The 18,323-nt window shown below is 37.6% G+C and overlaps 1 protein-coding gene across 10 annotated transcripts in view; it reads left to right on the forward strand.

The window, feature by feature from the left end:
- NTNG1 (netrin G1) overlaps positions 1-16,806 on the forward strand; it is a 152,012-nt gene extending 135,206 nt beyond the window's left edge. For 9 of the 10 annotated variants that reach the window (XM_030279305.4, XM_030279315.4, XM_030279312.4 and 6 more), the window contains one exon: positions 15,641-16,806. In XM_030279305.4, the coding sequence (XP_030135165.1) occupies positions 15,641-15,864 (224 nt within the window). In that variant the 3' untranslated portion in view covers positions 15,865-16,806. Of the gene's footprint in view, positions 1-6,172; positions 8,744-15,640 lie in introns of those variants that run through there. The other variant, XM_072932590.1, reaches the window with a different exon arrangement.
- Positions 16,807-18,323: the final 1,517 nt, after the last annotated feature.

Genomic DNA, 18,323 nt, shown 5'->3' on the forward strand with positions numbered 1-18,323 from the left:
CATTTTACCTGGCTCATTTTAGAGCTGGTCTTCAAAACCTTTCACTCCCGTGAGTCATGTGTTTATCTTTATGCTTGCATGCTTGTAGGCAATGGAACACCTCAAAACAGAAACTAAAGCTGTTCTGAGCTGGACCAGTGCCCTCTGTGTGACAGCTGCAGGCTGGATGAGCATCAGGCAGCAGAGGCATCCAGCTGCTGGAAGGTGAAGCTTACAGATTTTCTCAGCCAAAGAACTCATCACTATCTTCATATTTAATTGGTCTCAGTGAGTCCTTCAGCCACTAATTTGCCTATTAACTTCTTCAGACATCATAATTTTGTTATCAAATGTTCTGGGCACAAGTTCACAACACCACCACCACCACCACGACCACTACTACTACTAATCATAATAATAATGATAATTATACTTTGTTTAACTGGTTGGTTGTTCCTTCCTGGTTCTTAAGAGGGAGAATAAATGAATAATCATTTGCAATTCACCTTTTCCATAACATCTGTGATTTTAAAGACGTATATTTTATTTTCCATCAATCTGTTTTCCCTTTCTTACACTGAAGAAACATAATCTATTTAATCTCTCCTTTTATATGGCCTGCTTATATGTGTGGCAGCTTTTCATTCTACCTTTTATGGTAGTACTACATATATATATATCTTTTCAATATCAGGACTGTATGAAGTGTTCAAGATATGGGCACATCATGGAGCTATATAGTGACATTGTGGTGTTTCAACTTCATTCTTTTTCCTGTCTTGAAAAATTCAATTATCTATTTGCCTTTCTGACTGATGAAGAGCATTAAGTCAAAATTTTCAATAAAACACCCTGAACTAATCTTAGTGTGCCTTTTCTGAATGGTAAAGCCAAGTATCTGTTACTCTTGAACACTTAATTTCTGCCACCCACACCTTAGAAATTCTTCTGAGGGCCTTTATAGCCACACACCTTTGTAGTCTAAGCAAATTTGTTACACCATGCTTCACTCACTTTTCTAGCAGAATTCTATATGTATAAGTCTTCATAAGACTGATTAGTAGTTCCTGACATTTATTCTTACCTTGCTTCTTATTATTCAAGGTATAATTATTCCATAAAGAAACAAAAATAAATTAAAAGAACAGGGAAAAATAAAAATCCTTGCTGAGGCATCTTGGGAAATACTATTTGTAGAGTAAGATACATTGTCAACCTGATCTTTTGCATCCATATGCTTACCTGATTCCTTAAAAAATCTTCTACTAGGTTTGTAACTTATTATTTCTTTCATACTCAGCATGTTCACTCATCTGTTAATTCTGTTCTTCATCACATTTTCCATTAACTTGCCTGCTGCAGAAGTTCTAATTGCCAGTCTCTAGTTCCTTGCCATCTTCTTGAAAATCTTCATAAAAATCACACCTGCCACAGGTCCTTTTTTGTAGTTAATCAAGCACATCCTAACAATCAGAAAAATTAAATTAGAAATTAAATTAGAAAGAAATTAAATTAGAAAAATCACAAGTAGCAGTGAAAATGTTGTTTCTGCATTTTTTTTTAATTCTTGGACAGTAATATTTGTTTCTGGTTATCTGATGCAACAGATTCCCATTTTTAAATAACGGTTTAGATAACCTTTCAGACACACTTCCAGAAAATGCTCCCATCACCACAGGCAGGAGTCTGGTTACCTCCCAAAGCTCTTCCATAGTTAATGGATGTTTCCCTTCCCTACCCTATAAAGCATTTATTTGCCATACAGCCTTCCTAGAAGGTCTGGCTTCTCCGGTGTTTAGGAAAAAAAAAGTTAATGGCTAATTTTTATGCCTTTACTAAATTGCTCAATCATTTCTGACCTACCTTGGTACTTTAACCTGTTCTTACAGCTCAGTTGTGAGAATGTGTACTCTTTTCTTTTTTCCTTCATCACAACTGCACCATTTTTCTTTACCCTTTGTAAATGTATTTTCTTAAAAAGTTTTTTTTAATCTGCTGCTAATTATGTCATTTTTGTAAGAATCCTTTTAAATAGGTTTGTTGGATTTTTTTTTAATACTCACTTTACTTGGCATCTCAAATACAACCAGCTCACCAAATCACCTGCAAACATTCTGCCCCTTTAGCTTTTCCTTGCATTTCTCTCTAATAAGTATCTGCATGATCATCTTCTCCCAGATCCATACACCTGAGACATGGACCGGCCTTTCCAGCTATATCAAATTCCTCTTCAGGTTAAGCATGCAAGGAAAGATTTTGACAAAGAACATGGGTATGATAAAATCAGGAACAAAAGCTTGATCTCATAAATGTCAGTCCAGCTTTTTGTCAGATCTTTGACTACCACCTTTTATAGCACAAATTCACTGTGAAAGTGAATAGAGCCTTACAGTATAAATTTAGAGGGCACTCATAGCCATACAAAAGTACCATAATGTTCAGTAAAATATTAGCAGCATTGCTCTTTTGATTTCTCCCAACTCTGCACAATTTTGAGATATGGTTTTGTTGATTACAACCTGTCCTTCTCTAATGTTGGACTACAGTCAATGGTAAAATCATTTAAAAAGACTTTTGGTAGAAACCAAGCTCCTTGTAATTACCTTGGCTTATAAAGAGAATAATTAAATTGTTAATAAAATTGTTACCTGTAATCATCAGGTGAGAAGTGACAGTACTAGAAGTTTAAAGATGTTACAGAGAAGGGAGAAGAGTTTGATCATAATTCAGTTGTTGGTAATTACTTTCTATAGAAGACTACTTGTATCTGAAATCAACTTGAAATAATTATATTAAAGGGACTGTATTCATGAACATCACTGATGTCAATAGGCAGCTGAGATTCAGGATGATTAAAGTGTTATACCCAAAATTATGTTATATTTTTATAACTACATCTTGGACAGGTACTTCTTGATCTGCTTTTTTCTTCTTGCCAATGATTTTTCTGCCTTTTTGTTCAGAGGGACATGGAAAGCCATGTAGTAATAACTGCACTGATGCCACTAGCTGAATCTAGAGCCAATATTTTGATTTGCACTTGTCTGTAGATCAATTTACCCATTTTATTCCCTTTCTAGAGACTGAGTGGAATAGTTTTCCAAATTTTTTACACTTTTTAGACATTTATCTGTATTTTCCAGATTTACAAATCTTTCTGAGGATAACCCAAAACATTGTTCCAGTATTCATGGAACCAGTATCCAACACTAGCTCCTGTTTTACTCTCTTTCCTGCTTAAATCTGAAACCTTTTCCTTTTGAAATAAGGATCTATTCTTACCCTTTAGAATGGGTGTTTTGTTAATGAGATGCTGCACCACTGAGCTCTGAATGGTACACATATTTCAAATGGGAATTCAACTTGCTTTTTAAGCCAAAGGATCCTTGAAATAGGGCTCTTACCTTGAAGAATTTAGGATTTCATTTCCAACGAGTGTGAACAGTTTCATCACATGTAGGTGTTCCTTTAAAGAGCTGAAGCTGCATTTTGATCATAAGGCCATAAGCAGTGACTAGCATCAAAGGCAGACAACTTACTCTCACAAAATTCAAAACCTAACTTACTTCCTATTGATTTCAGGAACAGGAGAATCCCACAATGAGATTTAAACTGGGGCTTGCAAGGAAATTCATCTTGAGGGCAAGTATAGCATCCTTAAATCATCTCCATTATCTTGACATTATGCAGCAAAGCACAGCTCTCTGCAAGGAGGCTTCCATTCTCAGAGCATCCTATTCCACATATCTTAGAGACAGTTTACAACAGCATACTGCAACACAAACATCTCAAAAATTTAGCTGGATGCTTTGAAATGCTTCTAATTACATTTGCACGCATGCCCTTTGGTACACAACTCGAGAAAAATATGAAAGGTGGCACGCACACTGCATAACTTCTGCAAAGGTATGAAAATTTCGGTCGAGATTTACACCACCTGTCAAAATAAAGCCATATACTGCAATAATTTTTCTGCAATGACCTGAGAGCTTTGCTAGTTCATGCTAAACCATTACTAATTTAAAACAAAGTGCAGAGACTTAGAGAAGTGTACTCCAGTTATATCTTTTATTCAGTGGCAACATGACAACTTAGTGATGATGCTGCAGCCCACGCTGCACTGCACCATTAGAAGGACCCTGAGTGTTTTGCAAATACAAAACACTGAGCCAGCTAAGATGTGTTGAGCACCTCCCTCACCTACTCCTACCCGCGCTGGCTTTATCCCAAACCCCTCTCCAGCACTGTTCCAGTTCCAACTACTTCCCTTTAGCACTCCTCCTGCTGTTTTAGCTAAACAGCTACTCATTCCGTAGCTGCTGGCAGTCTTCAGAAAACCAGCATCCCACTCGGATCTGCCATGCTGCCACTTCAGAAATGCTGTCTCACAGCACAAACCCTTTGCCTTTCACACGCCTGTCATACCCTCACTACACTCTGGGGCTGTGTTTGAAACCTGAGCAGGCACTCTGCTGGCTGGCCATGCTTGCCAGCCCTGCTTGCCTTGAGGCTCCATGGAGCAGGAGGAGCTCCATTGCTGTTTACCCCCAGTGCTGATCCCTCACAAGGCTCCAGGCCTACAGAAATTCATCCTACCTGGAAGGAGAGCCTTTCCTTGCCCCCCACTAGCTCACACAGCCAGCAGTACAGGCATGTCGCAAATACCCTCTTGCTATTGAGTCGATGTCAAGGGATACAGAGTTCTCAGGGAGCTGGGATCTGATCAGCCAGATTTCCATTGCCATCACTGCCAAGGCTGCTGGAAGAGAAGGACAAACATGATAAGAGCTGTGGGAGCTCATATGTCATGTAGAGGCTTCTCTGGGGCGGATGACAGGACTGGACCCAATGAAATAAACTTGCCAGGAAATACAGATTAATCATCATCCCAGTTCTGTTGTGCAGAAATCAGTCTCCTTTTTCACTAAGAGTTCTAAAAGAAATACAGTCAGACATTATGTTTTAAAAGTGCATTCTAAAATTACATTTTCATAAAAATTTAGTGTTTCTTGTGTGACCCTTCCTTTTCCAAACCAGAGGTTTGTGACATTGCTACACACACAGCCTCTCAGGAGCAGGAGAAAATGACCAATGTCTTGGTTTCTCAGTCTTAAGTGCAGGTGGAAGACTTTTTAAGTAACACTACTTCTTTCCGTCATTAGATTTAAAGCTATTGATACAATATATCTTTAGAAATATCTAACACACTATCTACAGTAATTTATTACATCACAATTAATGGATGTATTGGTATTTTTCAACTCTGGCATAACTTGACAAATTAAAAATTAGAGAAAATGATTTTAAACAAAATAAAGAAAGTACTTTGACGTGAAATCACATTTGGCAGTTCTCTGTTCCTCAAGGATCCCAGGTTATTTCAGTCTTCATTAATAATTAAATTTTAACACCTTTGTGCATCACAATTGATAAACAGAAATATGAATACGTTAATCAGCATGTCAAAAGTAATGCTAGAACCATATCAAGCTCACAGGGAAAGAGATCTCAGTCATGAGAATAAAACTCTGGTCTTTTTAATATCGTGAATTATCTTAACACTTTGTCATAGTAAGCAATATCAATATCCATGGTTAGAGACATTATCTTTAGTTTGTATGCTGATAGAAAGAACTTTTCAGACATTATCCCAAACAAACCATGCCATCTATTTTCTAAGGTCTATGTTTATTCAGATCTTTTTCTACATTATAGCAAAATTTTAAAATTGATTAAATAAGACTAATATAATTATTTTACCATTGTAACAAGTCATTAGTGGTAGCCTGCATTTTGATACTGTGAAAAATCTGTAGGTTGCCTGTATGCCTGCTTCAGCTCTATTGGTTGGTGTGTAATAATGAACATCTTCCAGACATTTTTGTTGAACTGTGTGATAAGTCAGATTTTTTAATGTTTTCAGATCAAAAACCACAGGCTAAAACTATGACATTGGTTACACCCGTAAAACATTGCAAAAAAACTGGTGAGCCTGAAGAAGAATGTGTTGGAAAGAGAGGATGTGTTATCTGGGGTTTCCCATCTAATGGTTCTCTGTCATGAAGATAAATGCACAATGATAACCCGAAGCAAGTCTGTGTGCAGCAATAAATATCATTGATGAAAACTAGCATGAAGCAACTAATAGCTTTAATTATTTGATACATTAATTTATTCGTTCTTATTTTTGCAGAGTGCTACATGCCAACTGTTTAAATCATCTTATTGGTATTCTGATGAAAAGAGTGGAAAAGTAAAGCATTGCACCAATTAAAATCCCTCTCACAAGAGAGCATGTTATCATCTGGTATATCTCAGACAGGAATTAGGATATAAAAATCTGCCTGTTGAATTTTTTGAATTTTAATGTAATACAAAAATAGATAACAACAGGTAATATTTTTATAGGTCAGATGAAGCAGAGTGGATAAAAGATTTTCAAATCTTTACTGTGTACTTTATGTCTTATGTATGAATATAAAGCAGATGAAGTTCTGATAGATGAGATTAGGAGATACAATACACAACATTGGTATTTGAGATTGTCAGAGTATTTAATCATCTTATGCAATCACATATGACAATTGGACAAGATTGCATAGTCCTTTTTTAAACTACCTAATTCAGAAACCTTTTTAAAGCTGACTGTCAGCAAACTCCCTTGGAAACAATAATCAACTCTGCTATTGCATTTATCTAATCAGCAGTGCAATGTAGTAAATAGGGCAGGAATTCACAGCACCTGCATCATTCCCCCCTTTTGTTTGCACAGGCAACTCATTGGACTTTCCTTGGCATCAACTTCCCCATTGTTCACTAGCAATAAGAAGTTCTACTCTGAATAGCTTTGACACTTATAGGAAAGTGTTTTTATCCCCATTCTAAAGCTGGCTCAGCAAAAGCACTCTGCAGCATTTCATCCACATTCAAAACAATAAATCAATGTAGATTGATTCAGAAAGATCTCCTGATTCACAGCATTGTTACTTGAACAAAAAACCCCATCCTTCACTTCATACATGTTGTAGGAATTGTGCAAATGTTTCACCTTTGCCTTTGCATTGTAACTAATGTTAACATAAATTCAGAATGTTCATCTCCTGAGACATTCTACACTATTAACTTTGCACACTGGTATTTTGGTCTCCTGTAGGAGAACATTGGCCTGATATCTTAAACTTTTCTTTTGACAAATGCACACAGAAGGAATATATAATTACATGTAAACACAAACTTGGCTTTCCTTTCCTTGTGGTCACTGTAAAAGAGCTGATAATTCACACTTCCATTTAGTTACATACCCATCCCACCTTAATACCGTTGATAATTGCTACACTGCAGTTAAATATTTTTGGTGTTTCCATTACAAATGCTGGTTTATGCAGCTTAGAAGTTGATCATAACATGTATTTCCAATAGGTTTTTTACCAATTGTTCAAAAGCTCCCATGCAATTAGCTTTCAGCCAAAATACTGAGAAGAATATTTGCAACTTTCAAATTATTTTAGATCACAACTTTAGAATAGCAGTAGTTATTTACAGAAGCCATCAACAACACATTCTGTCACTCTCTTTTACCCCTTCCCTAACAAAATTTAGGAAAATACTTACTGGAATTATTCTAATCCCCTAAATCATTGGGAAGTATTTTCAGGTGTGGCTATCTTGCCTGGTTTTGCTGCCAAATAAAGCAACAAGTGTTTTGGGACTATTCCATGAATTTTCCAAGTCTTTACTGTAGTGGGAAGAATACCTAAACTATTTTCTCTGTACCCAAACTAGTTTCTCTGAAACAGAGACAAATTCTTTGTATTCTTTTGTGTCCATAACATTATTCCAACTCAAACACTTTAGCAGCCAAGGATGCAGGAACATTCAACCTTTTATATAATTCATAATCATGTGTTTGAATTGCTCACCTTCACATGATCCTGCTTTGGTTTGTTTTCCAGACTTTCTTCTGTCGTTCTGTGCTCTATAAAAGCAATACTTGTTGCAGGTCTGTTTCATAATTGGGAAAATCAAGTTCCAAGAAAATCCTGTTGTTGCACATGAAGCAGAAAATGGTGCTGTGCAGGCAAGGTCACCCTGCCAGCCCTTTGGATAGGACTGAAGCGGCAGCTGCGTGTTCCCCAAAGTGCCACTGAGCCAGGAGCAGGACAGGAGGAGTGAGGGACAGCAGGACAGGAGGGGTGAGGGACAGCAGGACAGGAGGGGTGAGGGACAGCAGGACAGGAGGAGTGAGGGACAGCAGGACAGGAGGAGTGAGGGACAGCAGGACAGGAGGAGTGAGGGACAGCAGGACAGGAGGAGTGAGGGACAGCAGGACAGGGAGCATCCCAGCACACAGTCCCCCAGGCCAGGGGAGCAGAGCAGCTCCAGTGGCAGCCAGGGGGTCAGGCAGAGCTCAGCCAGAGCAGGGGAGCTGTGCCTCGGACGGGAAGTGCACCAGGCAGAGGCTGCCAGCAGAGCAGGGCCAGGAACCCCTCCCTGGCAGCACTGCTCCCCAGTTACAGCTCCCAGAGCTCCTGCACACACCTGCCAGCTCCTTCTACATGTCTGGAGTGCCTTCGGGAAAGCTAATGGCAGCAGCTGCTTGTATTTAGGGAACCAAATCCCATCCCCCCAATTCATTGGGCCTTTTGATGACTTCATCTCTTGCATCTGAGCATTTTTTGTGCTTAACCAGTTTTACTGATTGTGGTTACATCTAAACCCTGACCTTGCTGTTGGTAATAGGAAAAAAAAAAAAAAAAACCAACAACTCTGGAGTTATAACTGCTTCTTTTCTTTGTCAAGGGAAGAGAAGACAGGTCATGTAAGAATGTTCATTTTTCTCCAGGCAGAGAGAAATAATGGCACTGTAGCTTACAGCTTTGTAAGTGAAATATGAATGATAGGGGCATGTAGTCCCTTCTGAGCAACTAAAGCTGATATGTAGTTTATTGCTCTCCTGAGATTACCCTAAAGTGTGATCAGGGTCATACCAATTCAGTGGTCTTCCTTCATAAGCAAAGCAATAAAAAGAATAGGGAAATTTTTCTTCCCACCCACCTTGGGAATCATCCTCTTTTGTACAAGTATGAAATTGGAACCATCAAAATCAGAAAACCAAAAGGTTAAATCATTCATTTCCTGAAACCAAGGAACATTGAAAGGTATTAGTTCAACTATAATTCTTAGATAACTAAATCTGGATTTGTTTTCATCCATTTTATTATTACACATAATCATGTGTAGTTTCTACTAACTTTGGCTATCATATATGAATATCAATTCCAAAATCAGTTCTCCCTTGCGTCCTTTTGACAGGTTAGATGTATTTCTTCTCATTATTCTTTACTAATTAAACCCAAGGATTTTAGATTAAGAATAGAGATGAAAAATGAGCACAGACACAACCTGTGAAAAACAGTAACTTTCTACCTCTGCTATCCTCATACCATAGTTAAAAACCCCCACATATTCTGTACAGGATTTTGCACTTTCAGTGGTGAGACATAATCAACTAAGCTTACCCATGTGGATGCTAGGATAAATTACTGCCTATTTGCAGGAGAGAGGAATCACCATCCATTCTCTGGCTGTGTGCTGGGCAGAACTCTGAGTAATAGCTACATCTTCTTGTAGAAACTCTGAAGACTTCACCTGCAATTTGATTAGAGCTGGCTTGGCTTTGAACTGCCTGTTGTGCAGAAAAAACAGAAATTATATGTAGGCAAACAATCTAAAAATTCTACTGGAAATTTTCGGTGAACACAGTATCTCCACTACTCCCCTATTCATTTACTCTCTGATAACCTAATAAAACTCGTTTGATAAAAAATCAAGTGTCATTTCAATTGTGCTTCTAACAGGCATTTCTAAGACAAGTCAAGATGGAGATGTCTGCCTTTAGAAAGTACTCTCACTTGGTCAATGTTTATTTCCTTGTATTGCTGGCAGTATAATTAATCACAACATTGTTTCAACTTTGCACCAGAGATCTTTGTATTAATGCTTGTCATTTTGTGACCATAATTTTGACACAGTAAGATATGCTTTAGGCTTGTACTTGTCTGCAGTGATTTATTTTGTCTTAGCTTAAGAATGGGCTTTGGTAGATAAGTGCAAACCAGTTTTATTTTCATGCCATCAAAGCATCTACCTTGTCTTGATAGTATCCTAAGATAGTTTTACTACTACAGCAAATGTTGAATTAGTGTCATTTCCAAACAAAGAAATTATTATGTATATCTCATTTATAAGAACAGTAGCTGTTTTTCATATCAGGTATGTTTGTGGATTCAAAGCACTGAAGAAGTCTGATTAAAATTGACACATATTCACAGTAGCAAAACGTTTTGAAGCCATTTGACAGTAATGGAAATGGTAACAATAAATTAAATTCTAAACATTAGAATAAAATAAGTAAAATGAGTACTTCTAATTGGAAGATAGGCAGAGGAAGAAATCTCAGTGACAAGCCTTCAATTCAGTTATTACTCACTGGTTATTCAAATGAGTAAGACACTTTAGCTATAAAAACTTGAAGTATTGTCATCTGCTGTGCAACACGAACTGTAACAGCAATAGCTGTAACCTTTCAGGAGATGCCTGACTACTCTTTTTCCCATGCCCTTATATCCTCTTACCTGACATCTATGCTATATGGGTGAGATCTCATGAGTCAGTGGAATTCCACATAGAGATCTTCAACACACAGCAAGTATATATTGTATTTTCAGGATATTTTTCTAAATACTGAAGATATTCGCTGCTGACTCTGGCAATTTGAAGTATTTTGATTGCGGCCACTTATGTTCAACTGGAACATGCAACTGGAAAGAATTTCACACTTTTGCATTCTAATAAGACTAAGTCTTTTGCATTCCCCAATTCCATTTCTGCCTATTTGGCAAATTGTGGGGAAAATATTGCTAATACTGTCACAACTGCAGAGGTTTTCTTGCTATACATGTATGTGCAGATGCCCACATTCTTACTAGGCATACACACAAGCCTCAATCACTGCAATTTATTTTATATTCTGAGATTGTTTTTACCATTTATTGATTAAATGATCACAGATTTAGAGAATAATGCATGTTAGTAACAGGTTCCTCATAGTATTCACAGGAACTAATTCTGCGTTTGACAAGAAATCGCTTGTGCTTGGCCTGGATTTACTGTACTTATTTATGCAGCGAGACAAAACCTCCCAATTTTTTCATGGCATTTCAATGTGCTGTTCAGTCTCTATATATAGACAGCCACTGCATATGTCGGAGCTACCTATAAACATCATTACTGAAAACATGGGTTTCACTATGCTGGGTTTTTACTCACTTATGCACAGACAGAATATTCTGTTAGCATGTGTGCTGAAATCTTCCTCATTGATGAGTTCAAGTAATATTCTTTACTAAATAAGAAATACCAAGGAAACAAATGCATTAGAGAAAAAAAAACAGAGAAGAATAATTTCTTCAGCCATGAGATCTGCATGCTCTCAAAATTATGAACAACGGATGGAATCCAAGGTCAAAAACCACTGACAAACAGTATGGAAAATTCACTGCAGCAAAAGTCAGGGCAAAGCTTGCATCAGTGCTTTAGAAAAGACAAATATGTAGTGTAATATATTCAGAGCTGTCAACCCAGCAACCTGTCCAGGGACTGTGATACTCATGATCTGGGAGACAAAAAGGAGGAAAGCGAAGGGATGGTTTTAAAAAGAGAGAGAGGGAGAGAGAAGTCTGTAACAAATGATGCCACAAAAGGTGCACACTGAAGGAAAATAGTGATAGAAGCGAGTGTAGGAAACATTGTTTGAAATTTAAGCCTTAAGAATTCAAGAAAGGAAGCAAGGACCTCTAATAAAAAAAATTCTTTCTGTGACTTTATCATTAATAATCTTTATGTTGTTCCCACAAAGAAAATTTCATTATAAATCCAGATTTTGATGCAGAAAGAGAATACCATCTATCCTAGCTCAAAAAATGTGTCAATAGTCTGTCCCACCTGAACAAGATGCTACGGTAGATAAGCTGTGCAAAAAATAAGGTAGTACAAAGAAAGGTAGAAATTTTATTTTCTTCCCTCTTGGATGGCCTTTGGGAAAGACAGGAGTGTAGAAGAAACTGTATTTAAGTTCTGTAGCATCTTCTTGTTCTGTCTGGACAGCAGGCAGATCTAAAGCCCTGGGAATGTGCTCTGCAGCTGCCCAGACACAGCATCAGAAGGTCCTTAAGCAAAGAGCAGCACAAGGCTGTGCCTGAGGTGCCCCTCCAGACTGAAGAGAGCAATGCCTGCATTTCTTCTTTGTCTCTGTTGCTGCTCAGAACTAAAAGCAGCCAGAGCTGTCTAACTCTTTTCTTTCAAGAAGCTGCGAAGATATTAAAGTTGAATTTTGGAGAGACTTGGGAATTTTCATGTATTATTCAGATTTGAACATTTAAGAGGAAAGTAGTAATTTGTCAAACAGCTGTGTTACTCACAATGTTTCATTTAATACCCAATATAAATTCTATGAAACACTAGCACATCTATGACAGGCTAAGACTATCCCTTGAGCCAGCTCAAAGATGGGTATTTTTCCCTTGTTTTTCTTTTTTATTCCACTTCCAAATTCATTAACATTACAATTAAAGATCAAGAATACTTTGTGACATATGGCAAGGCATGTTGTGCCTTCTTTTCTGTCTTCTTTGTGAAGTATTACAAGGATCCTATAACTGGACCATGTTTAGATTGCAAATTGATGAATTATGAGAATAACTTTAAAACAATTTCCTTTTAAATATTTCACTTCATGCAGTAGCACAGATCTTGAGACTGTGCTTAGAAACATCCCTCAAAAAGGTCTGCAAAGCTTTCCGAAACAAATGAGATACCTGTTTTGGTTTTTAAGTGACCAGTTTGGTGTCGTGGCTTCTAATTAAGGAAGATCTGCCAGCAAACCCACAGGTAGCTCAGCCACACAGGTCTTAATAGTCTTCAATGTGATGACTTCAGAATTAGGTCTTTTACTTGTGTCACTTCTCCATGTTTCATTCTTTGGTCAGAACTAGGTACCTGATGCCATTCAGGTAATTATTAGTCAATATTAAAGTTCTGAAAGTAATCCTGACCATACTTTGAGAAAGGTAAAAATGGTATTAGAGTTGGTCAGAATAAAATTAAAACAAAATTGGCAAAAAATAATGGGATTTCATAACATTTCCAGATTTTTTTAATACAACTTCCAGCTCACAATTGCTATCTACATGATACATATATGTGCATATATCTGTGTGCAAGAGAAAGAGATACAAGCACAAAATTAGGAAAGCTATGGCAATACAAGATCAACAATTCCAGAATTTTCAGCTATTTTGCTGAGAACAATATAATCTACCTGCATTCCTATGGGCAAACAGTCATAAAAGAATAATGATGAAGCTTTTGATCCATCCCTTCTTAAAGCATATTTCAAAACTTCCTAATGAGAAAAAAAAAGGTCTGATTTAGAAATCAGCATCTGTAACATTGTACCCAGAATTATGCAAATTAAATTTTAAAATCGGAAATATATTTATTTTATAATACATTTTTAAAAATACACTTTTCTTAATACTTGAGAAAATTTGGATAAATTATTCCAAGCAAAATGTGAAGTGAAACATCTCCTCTGCTGTTTCAGAAGTGGTAGTTAATGAACTGTTGACTCCCACTGAGTTTGTCAAGGCAAACAAGGGTCTGTATTGATGGGGCAGATATTTCACAATTTTCACTGCCTGAACTGTAGAAAGCATCCCAGCAATGAGTAGTCCAGAACATGCAGATCCAGTACCTGTACCATCAGATAAAGTACTTTGATTTTGCATATTGAGATGACTAAATATATACAATCTAAATAATAAAGTCAACTTCAAAGGTACATAGCCTCAGTTAAAAGAGATGCAATGCAAATATTGACTGTATTAAAATACAGTTAATTTTTTCTGCCTGTTACCATGGTATTTTCTGGGTTGTTAATCTCATCACATTTATTTGGTGGTAATTTACTGTTTCTTACATTTTTTTTCTAATGTATGTATAGAACACTAAAATTCAGACATAGAATCATCAACAAAATGTTTTGTTGTACCTCACTATTCTTTTTTTTTTCCACTGCAATTCAGAAACTGGACAACAACATTAAATCCATAGCTCTTAATAAAAATCCTTGATTGCTAAAGGAATCACCAAAATCACCAAAAAATTAATGATTTACTGGCCCCTCTTAATTGCATCTAAAAGTTTCCAACATACTACATTATTTGCTCCACTTGGATGCAGAACATCAGAAAGCAGTTATTGGAGAGACCTTCTAGGGTCAGAAAATTATTTTTCTGAAAGCAAGCCAGGACAGGTAAGAGTACCAGCAAGGTTAGTGGTGCACAGAATTGTACAGATTTATGTAGAACTGCACCACTTAAGAACCTGGACTATTTCACATGTAGTTCTTGTGAAATTTGACTGCTTTTAAAAATAAGTAAATTAATATTTGAAAAACTGTACTTCTTTGCAGCAATAAACAGTAATTTTTAAGATAAAATTAACAACATTTTCTCTATTCTAAATTATTTAGAGTATTTTCAGGCTAAGGTATACATAAATATCACATGGTGTTGAGCCTGCCTCTTACCCAAATAATCTTTTCCCTAATTCTCGAAGTTAAAATTTTTACTGTTACCTTCTACCTAGATCAAAGGTGCAAGATCTTTACTAAAATTGCCTCTCCGTGGAAGGCAGAGCTGTAATCCAACACATATCATACTAGTGATATCATCTGAAATAAAACACAGATTGACACATTTAATTAGTATGTTGCTCGTACCTCTGAATTTTCACCCATGAATATTTGAATTGATATTAAGCAATATGAAGTAAAACTGTCAGCTTTTCAAATAGTATAATATTATGTAGGTATAAAAGTTTTGCCTGTATTATTTTCTCTTAACTCCCTTGTCAAATCTGATTTCTGAAATTATTATCAGGCTACATTATCTAAGATATATCTAAGATAGCTTTAAGATGCCATGTACCAAAGTAGCAAATCTAATTAGGATGAAATATTTGATGTATAATGGAAATAACATTATCTTTTATTTCCAGATGTCTGTACCATATAATCCCCATCCAACAGCATGCTGGATTTCCTGCCTGAGCCTGCCTTATCTTTTTTGCATAATTTTTTCAGATCATTAATACATGCAATCCTTGATTCTAAAACCTTGCCCTCTCATGCAGATTTTTTAATTTCATATTACATTTTTAACCACTGTTTGTGGTTTCCAATAGCTCTAGATACATTGCCCCTTTCAAATAACACACATCACCTACAGTTCCAGTTCAGCGGTAACTATAAAGACGCAGACATCGGCACAAGGCGTGTATTAAAATTCTTATTATTTCAATATTAAATAGTCCTTCATTTAAAATTAATCAATACTTTAGTCAGTGGCGCTAAGTGAATTAGATGGTTTTTCAAGAATACAGCCTTAAGGGGAGGGGGGAAAAAAAACGGAATATTGGAAAAAGCAGAGCCCCTTTTCACATGTCTCAGGAAGAGAGGGACGTGGAGCCTCAGTTCTGGTTCTGAAGACAAACTCACATTTGCTCTCTGTTCTGTCCCCCTTCCCCTGCTGTCTTGCAGCGAACGTGTGCGACAACGAGCTGCTGCACTGCCAGAACGGGGGGACGTGCATCAACAACGTGCGGTGCCAGTGCCCGCCGGCCTACACGGGCATCCTGTGCGAGAAGCTGCGCTGCGAGCGGGAGCCGGGCGGCTGCGGGCGCAGCTCGGCCCCGCGCGGGCCCGGCGGGCTCCGGCCGCTGCTGCCGCTGCTGCCCGCGCTGCTCGCGGCCCGCGCCCGCTGAGGCCTCCCGGGCCGACGGGACACAGCCCCGGCCCGCCGCGGCCGTCCCGAAGGAAAAACCAGTCACAGTAACCACGTACAAACTCTAGGAAGGCCGAACTGAACTAAGCCATATCGCTCAGTCACGGACAGGGCTGCGAGTGGAGGGCGCTCAGCTCGGACTCGAGACACGCTGGCAGCCGCCTGTTCTGTCCGATCCATCAGCTGCGGGACTGACGTGGCTTCCACAGCCCCCGGAATGGGAGAGAATCCGGCAACATTCGCTCCTCCTCTCTGGTGCGCTCCCGTACCTCCGCCCGGTGTGTGGACTGACCAAACCAAGGCATTCTTTGCTGTCAGTGCATTGTGGGTATAAGGAAATCTGTAAAAGCTGCCATATTGGCCTGCTTCAGTCCCCAAATCCTTTCCGACCTGTGCTTTAGTGAACGTTGCTCTGTAACCCTTGTTGGTTGAAAGATTTCTTTGTCCGATGTTAGTGATGCACATGTGTAACAGCCCCCTCAATAAAACTCAAGCCAGTCATATCCTTGTATACCTTAGCAGCACTGCATCGCTAAGATGCTGTGTTCACCTACTGTACAAGAGTGGCTATAGGACAAAAAGTGTATTTATCCTTTTGTATTCAAATGAAGTTATTTTTCTTGAAATAATGTACAATGTAGATTTTTTGTATTATTGCCTATTTGTGTTACCAGACAATTTATTAATGTATTTAATTCTAATCAGGTAAGAGAAAACTATTACTTTTTATTTAGTCCTTTTCTTTTTCCTTTCATTTAATTGTGCAGAGATTTCTCTGTATGGGCAACGTGCTGGCATCAAAGAATATCAGTTTACATATATAACAAGTGTAATAAGATTCCACCAAAGGACATTATAAATGTTTTCTTGTTGCTTTAACACTGGAAGATTTCAAAGAATAAAAATTCCTGCATAAACAGTTCCAGGATGACTTACTGCTCTTTCTTAAGGCCTTTTTAGAAAACAAAGAAACAAAAAAGTTTATGGTTTTACCATTCAGTATCTAGAAGAAATCAGATTAAAAGTGGAAATTACATCATAGCAATCTAACCTCGCTTTAATTTTACTGCTGTTACTTTGCCAACTTAACATTTTAAGGGTATCATTTGCTTGAGGAAGATTTCCTCAAATCTGAACCTTGAGAAAGTTGAACAGTTCTCGTCTTTGTTCTCTCAGTTAATCATATACATTATTCCAAAACTAAATTACAAAGTATCATAGAAGCTGATCTTCAATTCATACCTTTTTTTGTGGATTCCAGCAATAAGCAGATAGCTCCACAGCTTACATTATTTCTTCAAAAACTTCATTAAAAAGATATGTTTATATATGTACTAGTCTGCTTAAGAAACTGCAAAAACAGCAGCAATCACAAAAAAGCACCAAGATTTAACTTTTAATAAAGTCAGATTTAATATTTAGAAAGACTGTCAAAATATACAGCAGTGAGTAGATAAAAAGTGCTGCTCCAGCAAATAAAGTTTGTTTCAAGTACCGCCCAAGGTGTAATAAATTCTTGTTACTGCCTTTTATTAGGCCAATTACTGAGTGTGACAGAAAAGAATAGCAAGACTAGAGAGGCAAGCCAAAACCACAGCAGTGTTTCAAAGTCCTGGGAAAAAAAAAAATTCTAAAGGTAGCAGGACTGTGTGAATTCATTTCCTGGCAATTTTCACCATAATGGTTATAAATATTTTACCAACATAATAGCCTAGTGTAGAAAACAATTAATCAGCAAAATAAAAATTCCTGAGAGAAATAAATTCTACCTGGCTGCCTCTTTCAAATGGTGAACAGTAGAATTTAGGGTACTGCTTTCTTGGAGAACCTCTTTCTGCTGAGGCAGCAGGTTCTGCAGGACAGTACCCAGCCTCCAGAAGTGGGTAGGAAAACCAGGACTTCATTTCTAAAAAGAAATAGGATTCTAGAAGACTACTCTGAAGATGCTGATGACATCAGAGCTGCTGCCTCTTCAGTCTGTTGCCCTGACCCTCCAGCATGTAGCCAGATTGCTGTTCACACTTGCTCTCATTTGTGGGCTAAATAAGGTAAGGCAGAGAGAAATGAAGTGCTCTGCTGGTTGCCAGCCATACCTACATGAGATTGCAGGTGTATTTTAGAAGTATGCTCATGAAATAAACAGAAGAGTACACTGATCAGAACTTAACAAGGAATATAAATGGTAATACAGGTGACATACAGAGCTGGAGACTACCTAAAACCAAGTGGATTTCTGATTTTAAAATGGGGAATTAAAATTTTCTTGTAGTACCACAGACCAATTCAGATTGTGTAATTATTGCAAAGAAAGTGATTTAATTGTGATTATAAACTCAAGGCTTTGTGAAAGTGCTAAGTAAGCATGTTATGCTCATTTGGTTGGAAGGGATTCTGCCAGCAATGATGAAGAGTAATGAATATAAGACCACAATCAACTCA

This window comes from Taeniopygia guttata, chromosome 8 (genome assembly GCF_048771995.1).
Source record: "Taeniopygia guttata chromosome 8, bTaeGut7.mat, whole genome shotgun sequence".
NCBI classification, from domain to species: domain Eukaryota; kingdom Metazoa; phylum Chordata; class Aves; order Passeriformes; family Estrildidae; genus Taeniopygia; species Taeniopygia guttata.